The following is a 21,586-nucleotide window of genomic DNA, read 5'->3' on the forward strand; positions in this document are numbered from 1 at the left end:
AGCGGCAGTTTTTTCGAACACTTCTATAAATGTCTCGTTCTGTAATTTTATAAGAGGAATATTGGCAGAGATGAAAGCTTTACATTTGCGTTACAGTAAACTGTATAAGAATAAAGAACAGTAGTTAATCTTATACGTAGAACATACCGACGAAACATTAATTACTTAATTTTTATACTAGAGTTATCGTATTATAGTCATATACTTTTATTCTTCGGATCTTCGGCATTTTAGTAAGTCTAAATAGTTTAATATGTTGTTTATTTCTTTTCAATAGCCCCTTTGCGATGTCTGTCAACATCCGGTATTTAGTACCAAACTGTATAACTTTATTAACTTTCCCGAATATTTTATTTTTGTAAGGAATTTTGTAGAAATATATCGTATAAAATATATCTCAAATAGTGACTCAGTATCTGTCATGGGTATGAGAGAATGAATATAAGTTTCATCCATGTAAATTATGGACCGATTTTCTTCCCTATATGTTTAATATTTCTGAGAAACTCCTCCGGAGCACTTGTATATCGGGTTTTTTCCATTAGGATTTTCCTGTTATTCTTCGCTTTCTTTCATCGAAATCCATATCTCATCACTTTTCTCAAAGTTTCATGCGACCTGTATAAATATAGTCTTCATTAATTTTTTTTTGTTATATGTCGCAATGTAGGAACTCGTTTTTCCGTGACATAATAATTTATTATTATACGCAGAAGTAACAACTAAGATGTCATAATAAATGCCAACGAAAGGAATAACACCAAATGTAATAAACACAGCTACGAACGTACGAACAACAATATTACAGAACAAACCAGCAAAATAAAACTGCGAAATGTTTACAAATTACTTAAATGAATTAGATATATTATTAATATGTAACACACATTAAAAAACACAATATTTTATACTGTATTATGATTACTTTTACCAATTTCCGTTGTTATTAGCTCCCCGATAATAATAACTTAAATTTGTGGTAATAACAAATACTAATGTCCTAAATAAACACTTTTGACAATGCTTGTCAATACATCTGGAAAACAACTACATTTTCTATCAAAACTATTGGGTAGTTCTCATAATTAAACCCAAGTATCAATTTTCCTGAAAATGGGCGTGTTTTCAGCGCACTCCAGCGTTCGATTGGTTTCAGGCGTGCCCTATACAGTAATCTGTACGTGCTCCTGAAATCTCACTGGCTGGAAGGAGGATGCTGTGCTGTATCATCCATGAAATCCCTGAAAAATCTTTACTGGGTATCATTATCGTCTTGTATTCTTTATACATGATTGTTATATTCAGTTGGTGATACAGAATTGCGTACAATGGTGATGTTTAAGTTGGAGGTGTAGTTTTTGATTTTTAGTGGCGGAAATTGTAAGTTTTTATTTTCTTTTTAGTTTTTGATATGCTATTAAAGTGTCAGTGTCAGAACTGTTAATAAGATTAGATTAGATCTTATACCAGGTACTTATTAATTACCTACACAGTGAGTTATCTCTCGTTACTGTATTAATGTTCATTGGAAAAGTATCTTTTTGATTTATTTCATAATTGTTTTACGACTGTCATGTTTGCCATTAAATATGACAAAACTTAAAGCATTGAGTCAACCAATATGGTTATTAGCACCACTCAGTGTTACAAAAATTCACATTACATTCCATACATAAGCACAGTCCAAATTAAAAATAATAAGAGGCTTAACCATGGGCGCCCATATATCAAAATCCAGGGGGGGGGGGGCAAGTCAACTCAAATTTTTATTTTGATCATACAACTTAATAAAAACTAAATAGCCGATTGCAAAAAGCAAAAATATAAACATTATTTACAAACAGTAAAGAAATACCAGAAAGTAAAAGTAATCTTAAAAAAAAATTATTAACAACATATTTTATGGTATGACTTTATACATACAAATTTTATTATACAAAATTTTTTATGTAGGAATAAAAAAATCAATTTTAAGCAAAGATGTTAAAAAATAGTAATAAAAAAGCAGGTACTCTGAGATACGAAATGCAACACAAGCAATAGTGTAGTTTAAATAATATGTAAGTAACATAATATCTGAATTGAAAAATTTCTTTTACTATAATAGGAAATTAAAACAAATATTCAAAACTGTACTACGTTGAAAGGTTAGGGTAGGGTGTACACCCTTCTACCCATGCTTAGCCGAAATTGCATAAATAGTGAAATGTGTGCAATTCAATACTTCGCTGGGTGCCAACTTATTTATATTTGGACATTAAAAATTTGTACTATGTTGTAAACAATTGAAGAAATTTAATTAAAATTTATTTGTTATAATTTATTATAAAAAAATTAACATTTTTTTTCAGTTAGTATTGTATGTATTAATATTTATTGAAACGAATAATTTCCCAATAGAATCTAAAATGGTAAAATGTTAAACCCAACAAAACGTAAAAAGTAAACTTGATATTGAAGGCTAGTGCTCTGTATCTTGTAAAAATAAAAACTGAAAGGTTTCTGGCTTTTGTCCAACTCATCTATTACTTTTTTAATAAAATTATTTCGATTGTTTTCTATTTTATTTCTATGAACGCTCATCATACATAGTCCCATCTATCTTTGTTCACTTATAGTGGACCTAATCCAGGTTTTAACCCTCGAAGAGTTGAAAATGATCTTTCAATCGTGCATGTAGTGGGAGGAAGGACAGAGAAATTTCTATAGCTTGGGCTATAGCTGGGTAAAATAAGCAATGGTCTAGTAGCTCTATCATTGAAATATCTTCTACATCTAAATTGGTTTGATTTTTCCAATAATAGAGCCACAATGATGCTGTTCTTTTAGATTAGTAATTTTGTATAAATTATTTATGATTTCTATTATTTTGGGCGAGGCCTTCTTCAGTTAATTTTATTATGTTTTTGGGATGCAAGTTATACAATAACATACCAGGATTATTGTCTTCTGAAAATCTGACACCAAGAGAACTAATTAAAGAATCTAGGTACGGAATAAATAATGACACTCTAAAAAAGTCTTCAGCGGAATTAACCGCATGGTTTGACCGTTGTGTTTGCTTTCTAGGAGCGATTTGTGGTTTTTCAAGGGTAATACTTAGAGATTCGCATCATTTGTACTCTTTTCAAAAATTGTTTTAAAAGTTGTTTCCGCTTTTTGTCTGTGCTTTGTTATCATATCAAGAAATAACTGTATATGATTTTTAACTGCCAGCATATCTATTGATTTAGTTTGTAAAATGTTTACTATGGGTTCTAAGAAAGAAGCATATTTGGAAATCAAATTTAGGGAAATTATAAAAGTGGAATCAGATGTGGCACATGAAAGCTGCTGTGCTCTTGATCTTGTGAGCAATTAAATTTGTTATCTGCTATTATTGTTTCTAAAACATTTTTGATTTCAATAAAATTTTCTGAAAATATTCGAATAGATTTGTATTTTGATGACCAGCGAGTTTCGGATAACAAAGGCATGTTTGGTGCTAATCGCCGTCTCAAAGTACTATCACGAAAAAATTTGATGACATCTTTAATAATTCCCACACAATTCTGAATTTCTCTAACAGTATTTAAATCATAACAACCAGATTTAATTTGTGTGAGGCACAATTAAAAATAATGCTTTGGGATGTTTTTCTCTAATTATTTTTGAACACCACCCTCTTGACCAGCATAGTCGCTCATCCATCAAATCCCAACCACACCAATTTTTCCACATTTAAATCAATTTTTGAAAGAAATGTTAAAATTTCAAGTGCTATTGATTTAGCATTTAATTCATTTAATGGTACGAAACCCAAAAAATCTTCATGAATTATATTTCCGTTAACTGTTTGTTTTTCAACATATCTCACCCCAATAGATAGTTGTTCGACTCCAGATATATCTGCAGTCTTATCGGCAAGCAAGGAAAATGCGATTGTGTTTGGATGGTTTATTTTTTCGATAATTTGCCGTCGAACAACTAAGCCACATATATTTATTAGCTCATTTTGAACTCTATGTGAAGTATATTTTGCTTTGCCACTTGTACTTTTTAATGATCTATTAGGACGAGTGTCACCAGATTCACAGTCACCCTGAAATTAAGAAGTTTTACAAAATTCCCATCGTTAGATTCTTTTCCACGCAATGCTAAATCGCTCGGGTCACAAAGAACGATTGTTGAAGAATAGAAAACAATTTAGATCGATTTTCTTCAATTTTTAAATGAACTGCTTTATTTAATTGCAAATCTACACTGAGACTTTTTTGCGATATTACATCAATAAAACTTTTAGATTTTATAAGACTCTCTTTATGCCATTCGGAATTTTCATGAGATTTTGCCTATTCGTGAAATTTTTTGATATCCCTTTGATTCCCCTTTTTACAGGCGATCTAAATAGCACACAATGTATGCATAATGCTCCTTGTAATTTTTTTGAATAAATTATCCACGAAAATTGATTAAACCATTCGTATCTAAAGTACCTGCCTTTTTGGCTATTATTGCAATTTTCCTTAAAGTTAAAATTTCTATTTGGATTAGGTATATTTGTAATTAAATTATATTTTTGTGAGTCCGTTAGATTACTAGCCATAGTTATATCAATAAAATCACCGATATCAAACTCAAAGTTGTCAATATGTACCGAACCGGAAATTTCACTTGACGTTCCTGCTGCGATATTAGGAGTTGTATTTTTTGATTTAGCAGCATTCGGATTTTTAACTTCCAAACTTGGTTTCCTTTTCGAAGCAGGCTCATCAGCCAAGGATCCAGAGGTATTTGGTAAAGGCCTTTTAAGATATTTTCGAATATCCTGCATGTTCAGTAAGATTCCTTCTGCAACTTAAAATAAGTATGAACACATTTTTTAGAAATCTATTTTAGGCCAGTACTACCAGGCCAGCAGTACAAGAGGTCGCGTTGATTACTAATTTTATTTAATAACCTTTGATACCTACGACATCTCAAAATCCCTCTTTGCATTGTACAATATTATATGGTAGGTAGCCTACATTCGAGGCATTGTTAAGGAAGTACCTGCCGCATTTCTCGGTATTTCGCTAGATTAGTTTCCGGTTGTTTGCTGTTTTGAGGTATTGTTGCAAGTTTCTCGCCACAATATGCGTAAATACTGTATTTTTTTTTAAATATACTTACATACATACTGATTTTTTAAATAATATTACTAATGATAGGGGGGGGGGGGGGCAACTGCCCCCTCTTGCCCCCCCTATGGGCGCCCATGGTCTTAACCATACCATTTGAGGCCTCAAATTCATTAGATGTTGAACCAAGAAAATGATCACATTGGAATTTAATTCTCATAAATCACTGAGATAGTTACCCAACAATAATATTGTGTCTTTTTTAGTTAAATATCTAATTTTCAAAAGGATAGGTTTTATCTACATATTTATAACAAAATAATAGTTTAATATTAACAAGATATTTATTAATCAAATAATATCCGAGCTTTCTGTTCCGCAAAAGTATCAATAATATCATCAAAGTTTCAAGATCGAGCTATAGCATTTTCAGTAGAGCGAATAGCCAAGTTACGTAGCATGCTTCGTCCCATAGATTTTCTTAAATAGATGTTTATTAATTTTAGTTTCGAAAATGCTCTTTCAGTATTAGATGTAATAACGGGTATTGTAATAAATAACGTTAATGCAGCATATACTTCAGGAAAGATGCATGACCTAAAATGAATCTTTATTATTAATAGATCAGTAAGTTCTTTAATACATGTTGACTTTTCTATTTCATCTCTGAAGATAGACCGAAAACTGAGAGTTTCCCCGGCAAATGATTCAGATATTTCTTTATGGTGTATGCATGTTGCAAAACATTGCAATTGGAAACACTTAATTCATTGGATGAAAACGCGATTTCAGTTGATTAATAATGATGTCCAATACTCGATAAAATATGTTAACTGTAAACAAACCTTCCGGATCTAGAAAACACTTGTTCGTCAAAATGGCGTTTCACCTTCCTTTGACGAGTTTTAGAAAACTCAGGGTTAGTGGACCACGTTTCTGTTATACCATTTGTTTCTTATTCTTTTTAATTTTCAACTTCATGTCGATACTTTTCCAATTATTCTAAACCACTTTTTCAAACGTTTTAAGGAACTTGAAAGATCGGTAGGTTTCGACTGAAATGCTTTATCTGCGATTGGATCGATAGTTTGTAGAATTTTGCGGTGAAAAACCAATATTATAATCAAATTATAGTTTCAAATCTTCTTTTTAAGTAAAATAGCTTCATTTCTTTGATCTGATTCGCAATTACGCGCTATCTCAGAGTCATCCTGTCTATCTAGTGTGGTTAAATGTTTTTAAAGTTATCGAAGTTAAAGACTTTTTATCAGACATAGAACTTAATAAGATATTCCATCTTTTGATATTATGACCAAAACAATTATTTAAAAGTTTTATTTTATTTAAGTTAAACTGTTTCCAAAAAATGTTGCATATCAATAACCTCTCGTATTTCAGCATTAAGTACTAGATTTAAGTTATGAACAGCAGAGTGAACATATTAGGCATTAGATTCAATCTTTTATGCGTTTTTGAACTCCGCCATAAGTGCCTTTCTTTGGTTAGCATCATCATGTCCTTGTCCTCGACAATTATTTAGAGGTATATTTTGTCATTTATGGATTTAATACATACATATAAATAATCGTTGCTCTTCCACCGTTAGGTGTCGAGTGAGGTGATTATGGTTTTTGATAAATTTATTCCATTCTTTTCTGTTTTTCGCCAATTGTGTTGCGTCTTGCCAACATTTGCCTTATTTTGTAATATTTCTGCTATTCCACTGTTTCACTCTTTCATTGGTCTGCCTCTTCTGTTTTTCTCCTTTATTGTGCCAAGTAACGGTTTAATTTTAAGTCTGTTTCTTATCTCTTATTTTTAAGTCTGTCTGTCTTTCCTGACCGTATCCTTCTTCTGAGGTATTTCATCTTTCGGGTTTCTATTCTTCTATCGTTGTCTTGTCTTTTAGATCCAGTTTTCTGCTCCGTACATCAGCGGTGGCCTATATATTTCATATATTGTCATCTTCGTTTTCCTTGATTTTTCTTTGTTGTTTAGTAATCCTCTATTTAGAGCTTGGAATAGTTTTCCTGTACTTTCTAGTCTGAACGAGCATGGTATCAACATAAATGGAGAGAAGCTCAGTCATTTGAGATTTGCAGATGACATCGTCCTTATAGCCGATCGTATGGATGATGTAATAATAATGTTTAAAAAATTATATCACGCTACCTTGGAGGTCGGACTAAAGATTAATATAAACAAGGCCCAAATAATGACTAACCTGGTGCTAAATCGAAATATTGCTGTTGATGGAAGGGATATAAAATTCGGTTGGGCAAAGATAACCAGACATTTGAGCTCGCACATTGAATAGGATTAGCCTGTCCAGCGTTTGGTAAATTAAACTGTGTAAAGATTTGCGTGACTCAGAGGGCTATGGAGCGCCAGATGTTGGGTGTATCTCTGAGAGACCGAATCCCAAAGGAAGAAATACGTCGTAGAACAAAAACAATAGACGCCATAAAAAAATCGATTCGCTGAAATGGAATTGGGCAGGACACGTCGAGAGATTATAAGATAACCGAGTGAAAAAACGTATTGTCAAGTCGAGACCAAGACAAAAAGCACTATGGAGCAGAGGACGCCCACCAACTAGATGGACTGACGACATGTAGTCGCACAAGACAGAGCCAGATAGAAAGAGGTGAGGGAGACATATGTCCAGCAGTGGATGATGATGACTACTCTCTAGTCTGTTGTTGAGTTCGTCCTCGATGATTCCTTGCTTTATTTGTTGTTGATCTATCACCACTTCGATTTGGTCAACCTTGTCTTTTTCCTTTTTATTTTTATTATCTGTGTCTTCTCTTTATTTACATTTAGGTTGTATTTTTTTGCTTTTGAGTTCCATTTTTCTAAATTGTGTCTATTTACTATGTCTGTACTATGTCATCTGCAAATACGCATATGTCTGCATTTATCATTTGCATTACATTCGATCTTGTACAGAATTTTTTTAAGCTTTTCTAGCATTCTGTTACTATATCATCTATTACATTTATAAAAAGTACTGGGCTTAAACTACCTCCTTGTCTAGGTTTTAATGGTTTGGTTAAACATTACTAAGGCTGGACTTTAACTTCATAAAATCCTAAAAATGACTCTTAAATGACGAGCGTCTTTGGGATTCTGTTTTCGTATTTTTGGACCATATAATAACAGTAAAGTTCTCACATGCAGGTAATCTGTTTTTCGAGTCATATCGAATATGATACCTAGGGTAAAATGGTGCAGCGTTTATTTAATTTTTGAGTGCATGCCTTTTCTATTTTTAGAACCAGAACAGAAATGAGCTCATTTTGTATTTTTAGAGTTATATTAGACTTATTTGGGTATATTATTTACTTACCTTTGGTTTATTTAACCACATGAATGGAGATCAAGCATCCCAATAATTCTCTTCAAAAAGGGGAGACAAATCGGACACGGAAAAGTACCTAGAAATCAATTTATTTAACACAACACTAAAATTAACAACCAACGTGATAACAAATAAACTGAATAAAATTATAACACTAGAACAACAAAGTTTTAGGTTGAGAAGGTCATACACCGACGATATATTTATAGGCTATAAGTGCGAGACTTACAGCTATAAGTGTGAGTGTATAGGCTTATAGTGCGAGAGAAATTATTGAATACAACAAATCGGCATACCTGTGTTTCGTGAAGCTTAAGAATACATTTGACATGGTCAAATTAAAGGACGTTACCCACTTATTGTACTCATGAGGGATATCTCTAGGAATAATCAAAACTATTGAAAATATCTACCAAAACAGCACAAAAAAAGTAAAAGTAGAAGAAGAACTAACCGACCCAATTAAAGCTGGAGATGGGATAAGACAGGGAGATGGATTCCCTGAGTAAGAACTAAAAAAGGATACCAAATGGAAGAAAAATAACTTAAAATAATCTGCTATACAGACGATGTAATGTTACTCGCTCAAAGTGAAGATGATTTACAATGTATGCTTCACTAATTTAACATAATTAGATAAAATCCCCAAATTAGACAAAATTCATGGTTCTAACTGCAAATTTGTCAAGATGTAAATTTGAGTTGGAAGGTCGAATAATAAAATAAGTGATGGAGTTTAAATATCAACAATATACGCCACAGAAACACGACCTGACACAGAGAGGACAAAAAGAAGGAAACAGCAGAATGAAAACTATTAGAAAAAATAATGGTAAGGCACTATGAAACTGAGCTAGAAATACAGATATATGACGTAGTTGCAAGGTGGAGAACATCAAGGAATAGGTAAGAAATAAATGAGTAGAATGAAACGATAAGCCGAATGACAACAAATAGAATAGTAAAGATGGCGAGAGACGGTCCCCAATAGGAAGACGATCAGTAGGAAGACCACGAAAACGATGGAACGAGTTACTGAGGGCACATTAAAAAACAGACAGTCATGTATACATAAAAAGAAGCAGAAGGTTTCCTTAACAATTTTTGCAAAATCTGATCGTATTTTGTTAATAACTCAACAATACTCAAAGAGTTTAATACCAGTATTGCCTTATGATACAGAAACTTTAAAACTAAAAAAAGATAATACAAATATATGAAATGGAACTAGAAACGCTGATGACACTGTGATTCTAGCAAGTAGCATGGAGGAACTGAGTTGCCTAATGAGTAAGATACAAAAAACAAGTGCACAATACGGACTCAGACTAAATATCACAAAAACCAAATGGATGTTAGTAAGCAAAACCCAACAACCACCACAGCAACTGATATTAGACAATGAAAGAATTGAACACGTGGATTCGTACATCTACTTGGGAACAACAGTTAACTCAAATTGGGATCAAGCAAAGGAAATACGTATAAGAGTAGAAAAGGCAAGAGCATCGTTCACTAGCATAAAGCAAATTTTCACCTCTAAAAGCCTCACCCTACCTCTCAAAATTCGACTTCTGAAATGTTATGTATTCCCGGTTTTGTTATATGGAATGGAGGCGTGGACAATGACCGCAACAATGATGAAAAAAGTAGAGGCCTTCGAAATGTGGGCTTACCGACGTATATTACGTATATCCTGGACTGAGCACGTGACCAACGAAGAGGTACTACGCCGGATAGGTAAAGAGAGAGAGGTAGGAATAAGTATAAAGAAAAGAAAGTTGGAATACTTGGGTCACGTTATGAGACATAATAAATATAGAGTACTACAACTGATCATTCAAGGGAAAATAGACAGCAGAAGGGGTCCAGGGAGGAGAAGACACTCGTGGCTCCAAAACTTGCGGCAATGGTTCGGATTGTCATCTGCTGAACTATTCAGATCTGCCGTAAACAAAGTCAGAATAGCCATGTTGATTGCCAACGTTCGGAACGGACAAGGCACATGAAGAAGAAGAAGAACTAGAAACGCATAATGGAGGGGTGTCGTAACTTTCAGGTATAACGAAGTAAGGGAAGATATGGTGGACGGATGATATAAACTGGACAGTTACAAAAAAACTCGATTTAAATGGTATACTGGGTGCACTGAAGACAGCTGAGGTCTTTTACAGAGAGATCTTTTACACACTGCGTCGCTCATGCTCGCTTTGCTGAGCTACAATCAGGTGTTCTTGATTACTTGTTAGTAGTTTTTCTTCACTTTAAGAAGTATTTTTTGTAATAGTGCCCAGTTCTATAGTTTCCGAATAATTGAGACTTCGTTGTTTCTCTGATTCTTTTACTTTATTTGTTACTTGTTGATTTTTCGCCTGGTCTACCTCAGTAGAACCCCGCATACTAAGACAAGTCTAATCAAATCTGAGTGTTACCTGACTCCCGAAGTTGAACAGTACTTACCTTTCACTCGGTCATTGTCTTCGTCGTGGGCTTCGTAGGAGAGTTCCTTTGTAACAATTTATAAAAATACACTTCATGTCGTCATTTTATTAAATTTCTCTATGTTGTTTACTAGTTTTTACCTTGCTATTACTGGTTAATATGCATTTATAGAGTGCTTACTGTTTGTACATAGTTTCTTAAAATTTTTCTTTCGTCTTCGATATCATATTCCAATATATTATTACCTATATTATTATGTGGTTGAATATGACGACATTTCTGCGAGAATTAAACTTTTTATGCTTCAGAAAAGTAAAAAAAGCAGTGTACTTCAAAATGTATATTTGTAGATGGCGTCAATGCCGAAGCCTGGAAGAATTCCTAAATGTGCCCGTTGTAGAAATCATGGCATGATTTCGACATTAAGGGGCCACAAAAAACAATGTATCTACAAGAACTGCAACTGCCAGAAATGTGGATTGATCAAAGAAAGGCAGAGGATTATGGCCGCTCAAGTAAGTATTTATCTTGATATAACTAATAGATTTTATTAACTGATATACTATCAATGACCATTATTGCTTTATCGATTTTCATTTTCGTCCACACTTTAATTTTAATTTTTTTCTAATTCGTTGTACCTATGTGTATAATTTTCATCTTAGATTTGTATATAAATACTAAAAAATGAATTAAAATATCGAATACAGATTTTTCTGAATGACATATTGCTAATGTTAACTGGTAGACTAATGCTATGATGGATTGATGGTGAACCTGGTGAACGATGCTTTAAATATTTCTGCACTACTGCCTTCTAGTCATTCCCTTAAGTTCTTCTTCTTCTTCTTCCTCTTTATAAGCAACTCTGCTTGTTCATTGGCGGATTAATACCACTACGGAAAGTAGTCACTTGTGGATACTTCTTCTGTCGATTGGTGACTTATCTCTTGCTATTTTGACAACACGGGTCTCCCACATTCTGCTTATGTGGTGTGGTTATCCCATTTTTTTTTAATTTTGTGTTCATTGATTTATACACTGTACGTTACATTTTCTACTAATGTCTTCACTTCTCTTTCAATCTCTCAGCGTATTTCCTGTAATTCTTCTCAGTACTCTTATCTCTGCCGTTTTCAGTAGCCTTTGCGTTGTGGCTGTGTCGTTTCTTCTTTCTGAGGCATATGTCATTATTGGTTTTATAAATTCTTGACTACATCTCAGTGTTAATGTGATTAAATTATTAAGGCATCCTGCTAGTCTATTTACTTTTTATACTTGATCTCTCACTTCTTTGTCCAGGTCTCCATAGCTGGACAATGTAATTCCAAGGTATTTTTTTTCCAATTACTTGTTCAATACTGATGCCATCAATTTCTATTTTATATCTGCGTGGTTCTTTGCTGATTACTATTGTTTTAGTTTTCTGAGATGAAATTGTTATATTAAATTCTTTTGCTCTTATGTTAAATCTGTGGACCAGTCTTTGCAGACTATCTTCATCTTATACTAGCAATATTGCGTCGTCTGCATAACAGAGTATTTTTATTTCTTTGTTTCCCATTCTGTATCCTGTTCCTTTGTTAACGCTTTTAATAATTTCATTTATAAAAGAATTAAAGAGCATAGCGCTCAAGAGTCCCCTTGTCTTATTCCGCTGCCTATTTTTATAGGTTCTCTAAGTTGTCCATCTATTCTGTCTTCCATTTTGTTATTTTGGTAGATGTTTTTGATAGTTTTTATAATATTTAGGGAAGTTTTTCTATTATACAGAAGATGGATTACATCTTTGAATCTTACTCTGTCAAACGCTTTCTTTAAGTTAATCAGATACAGAAATGCTGATCTATTATACTCTAGTGATTTCTCAGTAATTTGCTTTATAACGAATATTGCATCTGTACACGATCTTCCACTACGAAAACCTTGTTGTTAATCTGCTAAACTTATCCTCTGATTTATTAGTACTTGTAAAATTTCTGTAGTTTTCTGGCTGTTTCTGATCTCTTTTTTTGAATAGTATAATTAGTGTCGCTCGTTCTTCATTCTTTCGGTATTTTATTGTGTTTTATAATTTTATTAATTATTATTGTTAATTGTTCTATCATTGCTGTTCCATAATATTTCAGTAATTCGTTTGGTATCCCGTCCTTACCTTCTGCTCTTCTATTCTTCTCTACTTTTTCAAGTATTTTACGAACTTCGTGTACATTTATATTAAGTTTTTCATTTGTGGTAATTTCTGGTGTTTCCGGTTCTAGCGTCGTTTTTTCTGCCTCTGCATAGAGCTTTTTTAGGTAGTCAATCCACGTATCCTTTTCTATCTGTTTTGGTTCTGTTAGTTCCTTTACCCCGTTCTTTGACCTCTTACTTATAAAGCGCCATATTTTCTTTGTAGATCGTAAAAATCATGTTCCGTTTCTTTCGAAAAGCATTCCCAGTGATCATTTTTTATTTTTCTTACAAGTGCATGTGTTTCGTTTCTAATTGTCTTGTAATTATGGTGTGCCTCTTTTGTTTTGGTTAACATGTATTTCAGGTAAGCTTTTTTCTTTTCTTTACATTTTTCCTTCACTTCTCTACAAAACCACGGAGTTCTTCGCCTTTGGAACGATTTATTCAAGTTCTTGAGCCAGGATATTTCTTTGTCTTCCCACATTTCTCTTTCCTCGAAATTCTCACATTTCGCTTTCCTCGAAATTTGCCTTGCATAATAAGTTTTGACCTCTCATCATATGAAGGATAAGGGGAAAACAAACGATGTCCATTTTATAAGAATTTCAGGTAATCAACTTATTATGTTGACAATATCCGGTTCCTAAATTGTACGGGAATAACACCATTGATGTCCAAATAACAAAGCATTAGAAAATACCTATACTGGATAAAAACCAACGTTGTCCTCGCGGTACAACCGACGTAGTCCAACTAATTGTTTAGCAACGACCGTTAACCGGGCGTGACAATCTTCCATGTTTGGTTATTTTCGCGACAGTTTATGTCGAGATGTGTTCGAGTGAAGAGTATTTGTGTGACGATCTTTACAAAAAAACCAAGAAACGAAAGAAAATTGAGATGCAGATGCAGAACGCGCTATCTCAGAGTGTTGCAGTCTCACGAGTTAGGAGATCATTGTAAGTGTAAAAGATTGAAGTGTTTTGAAAACACTATTGCTCAAGAGAGGCAAAACATACTTAACACATTCAATCAACTAGGATCAATAGATGCTCAGAACTTTTATTTAGCTGCCTTGATTGCTGTATTGCCAGTTATAAGACGAAGGTACGACAAATCGATGGACAACAACATCATAATGCTACCTATCGCTACAGAGTATGAGTGAAGAGGGAAAACAAAAGAAATATCTGTCTGCAGTAGTGTCTTTACTGCAATGCATGCTATCACTAAATCTAAGCTGGTTCATATTCAAACCTCACTGCAAACTTCCGGAATTGCTCCTGTTGACAACAGCTGAAAGCATTCTTCAAAACATCGTTAGTTCACTTCTGATTTGAGTACCCAGATTCAGCAACATATTGCTTAACTTTGGAGGCAGGTTGAGTCATTATAGCATTCACGACTCCAAAAAAGTGTATTTAAGTGAAGAGTTAAATATTATGAAAATGTTTCAACTGTTTAAAGAAAAGTATCCTACTGCATCTGTTTCGTATGACACCTACCGAAATACTTTTAATAGCAAGTTCAACATTTCATTTGGATACCCTAGGACAGATACTTGTAGCAAGTGTGATGAGTTTAATGCAAAAATCAAGACTCTTCATTCTGTTGATGATGCAGCACAGATAAAAGCTCTATCTACAGAAAATAAATTGCACAAAACTCGTGCCAAAGTTTTTTATAATAGAAAACGAGCTGCCCGAATAAAAGCTAGGAGAACTTTTGAATATGAATCAATCGCCATGAACTACCAGAAAAACATTTCGCTACCCAACATCAGCACTAACGATGTTTATTATAGGAGGCAACCTTCTATGTTTTCGTTTAACATTCAAGTATTGTCTTCAGGAAAATTTTGTTTTTTTACATATCCTGAATATGTGTCAAGGAAAGGATCCGACGAGGTGTCCGTCAGTCCGTCATCTTCATATTTCTGCGACTCAGCTGGCCGACAAAATAAAAATTTCACGATTGTTCGGCTACAATTGATTACATACATTGTCCACGATATAAAGCGCATAGATACTATTCAAGTTACATTTCCAATCAGAAGACATTCGTATCTAGAATGTGATAAAAACATGGGCTTGATAGATTTGAAGACTAGGATGGAGATGGAACTACCCGTAGATTGGATGAATGTGTTACAAAATAGCAACAAAAAAACCCGGAACCGTTCAAAGTTATAAACGTGAATCAGAAATTATCGAAACAGTGGACTACTTTTCTGCAAGAAAAATTTATTCGTAAGTGTCCAATAGCTCTGCAGCAAGTAAGAGAACTGGATTGTTTTTTTACGGAACCACTTATAATGGCATTTGGGAAAGCAAGCAAATAACAAGTAGATCAATAAAATCTGGTGTACCTAGAAAAATAAAAGATGGCGAATTTAAGCTACCAAGTGAAGCGTACCATAGACCATTACCAATTTCCCAAGCTAAGTGCAAGCTAACGATTTACAAGTGTTAAAACGATTTTGTCTTCCAAATGCTAAAGAATTTTATAAAACATTTCAATACAAATGAAAAATCTCTATGTAAGTTTATGTCGAAAATGGACATCGTTGGTTTTTAACAAGTTATTTGTGACGTTAAAGTGTTTTTTTTTATTTTTTCATCTACAATCTAATAATCTTAAGTTCAATTTTGTTTGTTTAAATATTAACAAAATAGTAATAAACTACCTAAAAATATTTTCATGCAGTTTTATTTATTTCTAAGATCGTAACAAGCAGTTTGGTAACGTTTAGTTAACTTTTCTCTGTAAGTTACTTTTGGGACATCGTTTGTTTTTTTCCCCTTACCCTTCATATGTTCTAAGTAATCAAGTTTTCTTCTTTTGATGGGTAGTATTATTTCCGCTTCATTTCTTATCTTTCTAGTACTATCAACTACTATTAACACATAACTAATAATAATCGTAAAACCGAAAGTTGTTTTAAATAAGCACATCATTTCTACTGATTCTACAAGGTCAAGTAAAGGTCTATTCTATTGTCAATTCACGTACCCATTGTATATTATATTGTTTTATTATAATTCACCTACATAACATTAAACTAAATCAGGAAAGATGCTTATTTCCAAGCTTCCATTTTAATAATTAAATTTAATATGAATATTCAAAACACCTGTGTGGGATACTCCACAGTATATAAAGATCTCCTATAAAGTAATTTTAATATTATTCCTATTAAAATTAAGCTAATATATTATGTACATTTCTACGATTGATCCGTCTTGCCTCAATATCCACCGGCATGTTCAGTGATTGAGTAAATTTCCAGTAATTGGATCTTTTGACATCGTGAAGTGTTTGATCGATATTCCATTAGAATGGTATCGCGTATCTATTCGGTAAACAAACGGGGAAACTGCAATACAAGAATCAATGCTAACGAGATATAAGTTTTAGATAGTTGGATGTGGCGAGCTGCATAGCTAAACAAGCTTTTATTCGAAAGCTTTAATGTATTATTAGATATGTGATCTAGCTTAGGGGATTTCGTATATTTCCTTAAATATACATATTATATTCATCAGAAAATTTGTCGATGTTTTCATATTGAAATTCTTATACACTAGACGTAGTTTTTATATGGTTAACTTTCAGAATATTAGATTATGAGCAGATAATTAATAAAACGTATTTTTTTTTTGTGTATTTTGATTGATGTGTACACTTTTTTTTCTTTCCTTTTTATATTCATATTTCCTTGGATTAGCCAATTGACCAGACTATTTTGTAATTTGTATTCACATATTTAGAATCAGAGATCGAGTTAGTAGTGCATCGCTTTTTTTGTATTCTTTTTGTTTAATCTCATTTAATTTTGTTTTGAATTTTTTTTATTTTTTGGTTTTATTTATTTGTTTTTTATAATTTTTTCGTATCATATGGTTAATTACAATGTCGGTGTAGTTCGTAGATTGCTTCGTCTTAATAATTCTATGGTTAGTACATTATTTTGTTTAAAGTTTATATTTACATTTTCTAATCAACCTAAAAATACAGGGTGTTTCAAAAAAAGGTAACCCCGTCTCTAGGGTAGGTAAAAAACTGAAAAATAATTGGAGTTTGCTTAGTAAAAAATTTTGAAACGCCATCCGTTTTCAAGATACAGGGCGTTGAAGAAAAAAAATTTTACGCATTTTTTTACGATTTTGCCGAAACTACTGGCAACATTGTAATGAAATTTTATACGAATATGTTTTGGAAGCTGATACATCCCATGAATTTGTTTTTTATATCTGATTCTCATAGAGGGCGCTAGTTACACAAATCGTACTAAGTATTAGTCAATATAGCTTTTTTAAGAGTATAATTATTAATCAAAATTTTAAGTAAACTTAAACATCATTCAATTTTACACGAAAAAGGTACTCTTGGTAAAACTCGATACTGTGTACCGTTTTCGGAATATTTTGATTTGAAAATTATAAAGTAATAATTGATGCTGGTAGTAATGATAAAGTTCTAATAGGTATACCTCTATTTTCTCCAAGTGTGCCATGGAAATCTGACATTTATTGATTGTTATGACGATAAATCAACAATAATTAGAGTTTGAAACCTTGTTATTTGTAAAATCAAATCAAAATGTACTCAAATGTTGAATACACTGACATGTTTAGGCGAATGTTTAGGAATGTTCTAGTGCAGCTGTGATACGTTATGCAGAAAAGTTTCCTAGAAGAAACTTACCAAGTAGAAAAACATTTAGAGCCGTTGAACGACGTTGTCGAGAAACTGGGAATGTGAGACCAAATAAAATAAATTCTGGTAGACCAAGAACAACAAGAACAATTAATAAAGAAAATAATATTTTAAATTTACTTGATCAAGATCCAATAGTTAGCGTAAGGAATATAGCAAGACAAACAAATACTTCTTCTTCAAGTACTTGGCGGATACGGAAAGAACAGCAATTACATCCTTATCATTACAGACAAGTCCAAGAGCTCTTGCCAGATGATCTACCGGTTAGAGTGGATTCTTGTGAAACATTGCAACAAAGGACAGCCCACAATCCAAATTTTTTAAAATGCATTCTTTTTACGGACGAGGCCACCTTTACGCGACAAGGTATGTTTAACTCCCATAATGCACACTACTGGTGTGATGAGAATCCACGAGTCAAAAGGGTATCACATTACTAACACTCATTTAAAATTAATGTTTGGGTAGCAACTTAGGTAAAAAATTAATAGGTTATCATATTCTACCTGGAAATTTAAATGGTGATATATATCTTGATTTTTTAAACAATTCCTTATTCAAGATATTAGAAGATTTAACGCTAAACAAGCGAAGATCTTTATTTTTTATGCACGATGGAGCTCCACCACACTTTGATAGAAGGTGTCGTAATTGGTTGAGTAATCATTTTCCGAATCGATGGATTGGTAGAGGTGCAGAAGCTCCGATTTATTGGTCTCCTCGGTCATGCGATTTTAACCCTTTGGACTACGCAGTTTGATCGCATATTAAGGAAAAAGTCTATGCTACAGAGGTAAATTCACCCCAAGAATTGGAAGAAAGAATTTAAACGTCAATGTAATGACATCATAGCTGATCCCCTACCGTTAGAAGGTTAATCGAATCTTTAGAAAAAAGAATAGACTTGTGTATTCGCGAAAACGGAGGGAATTTTGAACACTTACAGTAATTGAATTTTATTTTATGTTCTTAGTCATTAATTTAATTTTCTTCTTGTGAGTTTTGTTTAATTACTAACTATTTTATACCAGCATCAATTATTATTTCATAATTTTCAAATCAAAATATTCCGAAAACGGTACACAGTATCGAGTTTTACCAAGAGTATCTTTTTCGTGTAAAATTGAATGATGTTAAGTTTACTTGAAATTTTGATTAATAATTATACTCTTACAAAAGTTTTATTGACTAATACTTAGTACGATTTGTGTAACTAGCGCCCTCTATGAGAATCAGATATAAAAACAAATTCATGGGATGTATCAGCTTCCAAAACATATTCGTATAAAATTTCATTACAATGTTGCCAGTAGTTTCGGCAAAATCGTAAAAAATGCGTAAAATTTTTTTTTCTTCAACGCCCTGTATCTTGAAAACGGATGGCGTTACAAACATTTTTTACTAAGCAAACCCCAATTATTTTTCAGTCATTTACCTACCCTAGAGACGGGGTTACCTTTTTCTGAAACACCCTGTATAATTGAAGATTTCTATGTTTCCAGAGAAAATGAATTCATTTAAGTGAAATGAAAAGCAAACAGTTAGTTTTCGTAAGTCTTCATAAAACCATGTAATATTTTATTGTTGTATTTCACATTCTAATAGGATGCTGTGGTAAATCTCCATATTTTCCAGAGATATAGTTTGGAGTGTCTGATAGATTCATTTTGTAGTTTCTTGAACATGGTGTAAGAGCATGATTTGAAAAGTTATGTTGGACTCTCAATAAAATCATCTTTTTTTGAAGAAGTTCAGGTTGCCCTTGGTTAAAGGATGACTCTCTTTCGGACTCTATATAATTTGCTTGCCATTTTAATTTGAGCCGATGTTTACTACAGATATCTATATCTGATACTAGCATCGGCTTACCACAGTGCTCTTTACTTAGCCTCATACTTTTTACTATGTACACATCTGATCACCAAAGCCTCCAAATTCTTGTTTTATTTTTAAAATTGTTCGAATAACTTATTTAATAATTGAGGAGAATAAAGCGAGGAGAGATTTTACGATCTTTTTATGGCTTTTTAGTTTTGTAATTTCAAAAAGCAATAAAATGTTATACAACCAGCTATTAAAAAAACCCTTTTGGAGAGAATAGAACAATAAAAAATGCAGTTGAATTTTTTTTGCTTGTCTTTTTACAACCATATCTCCAACCGTAAAAGGAGGTCTGAAATAGTTTTAATTAGCGCTCGGATATTATGTAAATAATATTGCTTAGAATGAGTTTGATTTATGAGATAATAAAAATTTAAAAAGACATTTGACGAAACTGAATTTTTTTTTATGTATTACTGAGCCGTATTATGTTTTGTCAAAAAAGAAATATGTTAGGACCGTAATACCTGTACAAGAAAACTATAATTTCACATATATAATAGGTAGCATGACCATAGTACCAGGCCAAAGAAAAAATATATTTTTAAATATTTCAGGTTGCCCTGAAACGCCAACAAGCAGCAGAAGATGCGATTGCGCTTCATCTAGCTGCAAAAGAAAGTGGCACTACCTACGAATATTTACCCCCTGGGCGCATTTTTGGTATGCAGGTTACCTCACCAGAACCAGAAGCGTCAGCAGCAAGAATGATTCAAGCAATTCTGCAGATTCTTCAAATCAAGACGATATAGAAGTTAGTCAAGCATCAATTGACATGTTGGCTCAGTTGTTTCCAAACAAGAAAAGAAGTGTGCTGGAGTTAGTACTTACACGGTGAGTTTGTTTTTTTTGGATTTAATTTTATTGTGCATATCAATATACTGATAAAAAACTGAAAATAATTAGGTTATTATATTGAAAAAACTTTTAAAATGGGCTATGTTAAAAGTTGGCTTAAAAGGTTTGAAAAAAAAGGGCATGAAATAAACTTACAAAATTGTTTTTATGGAATTATGAATCAATAATCAATATATTTTTTGCTTCGAATTTTGGAGCATGTATATTTTGGAGCACTGTTTTTGGAAACCTATCCATTACACGACAAAATAGTATAGTTAAACTTTTCTAATATATCTCGTTACTAGAATTGTTTTATTTTTTTAGATGCAACCATGACCTTCGAAAGGCAATAGAACACGTCAACATCAACAACAACCAGGACTCAACTGATTCTCAACCTCCAAACGAGGAATCCACCTCAGCTTTTCGGCCCGTCAACAACGCAATGAAGTCCAGTAAACCTTACGTCATGCCCCACTCTGGCAGTTTCTCGTTAATTCCTAATAAGACTTTTAGTTTATATCCTTTTTGGCCACTATTTAATTATCAACTTCCACAGCCTATACTACCCAGTCCAGTTTTGGTTCAGGGAATTTGCGAGTGCGATCAGTGCAGGGCTTCTACAAGAGTCAATGTGGGTCCAGGTTGAGCTTTCACGACAATGTAAAAAATAAAACAATGTAAAAAATAAAATTATAGAAGTTATTATACTTTTAAGTGTAGGTTTATTGATACATACTACTTTTCATGTTGGTCATGTAATTTAAGACCAAAAATATCAAATATACATCATTACTGTAGTAAGTGTTATGAGTTATGTTTAATTTTTGTTCATTGCCTAAGATACAAGAACTAGCTAAATATAGCCTTTCAAATTTTTACAAGCTTAAAAATAGTCTAATTTATCGTTGATTATCAAAAATCTTACTAAATACTCTCGTGATTTAGCTTAAGATAAAGATCTAAAGCTTTGAAGAATTGCTTTTTTTCTTCGATTTACGTGTTGGTTCCATTAAGCTTTTCTTTCCTTGTCAATGTGTTTATTTCATCTATTTTTCATATT

The 21,586-nt window shown here is 32.8% G+C and overlaps 1 protein-coding gene across 1 annotated transcript; it reads left to right on the top strand.

Annotated features, from left to right (window-relative positions):
• The first annotated feature begins 5,976 nt into the window (after positions 1 to 5,976).
• LOC140431704 (doublesex- and mab-3-related transcription factor dmd-4-like) lies at positions 5,977 to 21,174 on the top strand. The gene is given in 5 exon segments (XM_072519589.1): positions 5,977 to 6,018; positions 11,256 to 11,420; positions 20,241 to 20,375; positions 20,378 to 20,517; positions 20,848 to 21,174. Coding segments are annotated over 5 exon segments (807 nt in total). The 3' UTR covers positions 21,173 to 21,174.
• Positions 21,175 to 21,586: the final 412 nt, after the last annotated feature.

Source organism: Diabrotica undecimpunctata, unplaced genomic scaffold (genome assembly GCF_040954645.1).
Source record: "Diabrotica undecimpunctata isolate CICGRU unplaced genomic scaffold, icDiaUnde3 ctg00001739.1, whole genome shotgun sequence".
Classification (NCBI taxonomy): Eukaryota; Metazoa; Arthropoda; class Insecta; order Coleoptera; family Chrysomelidae; genus Diabrotica; species Diabrotica undecimpunctata.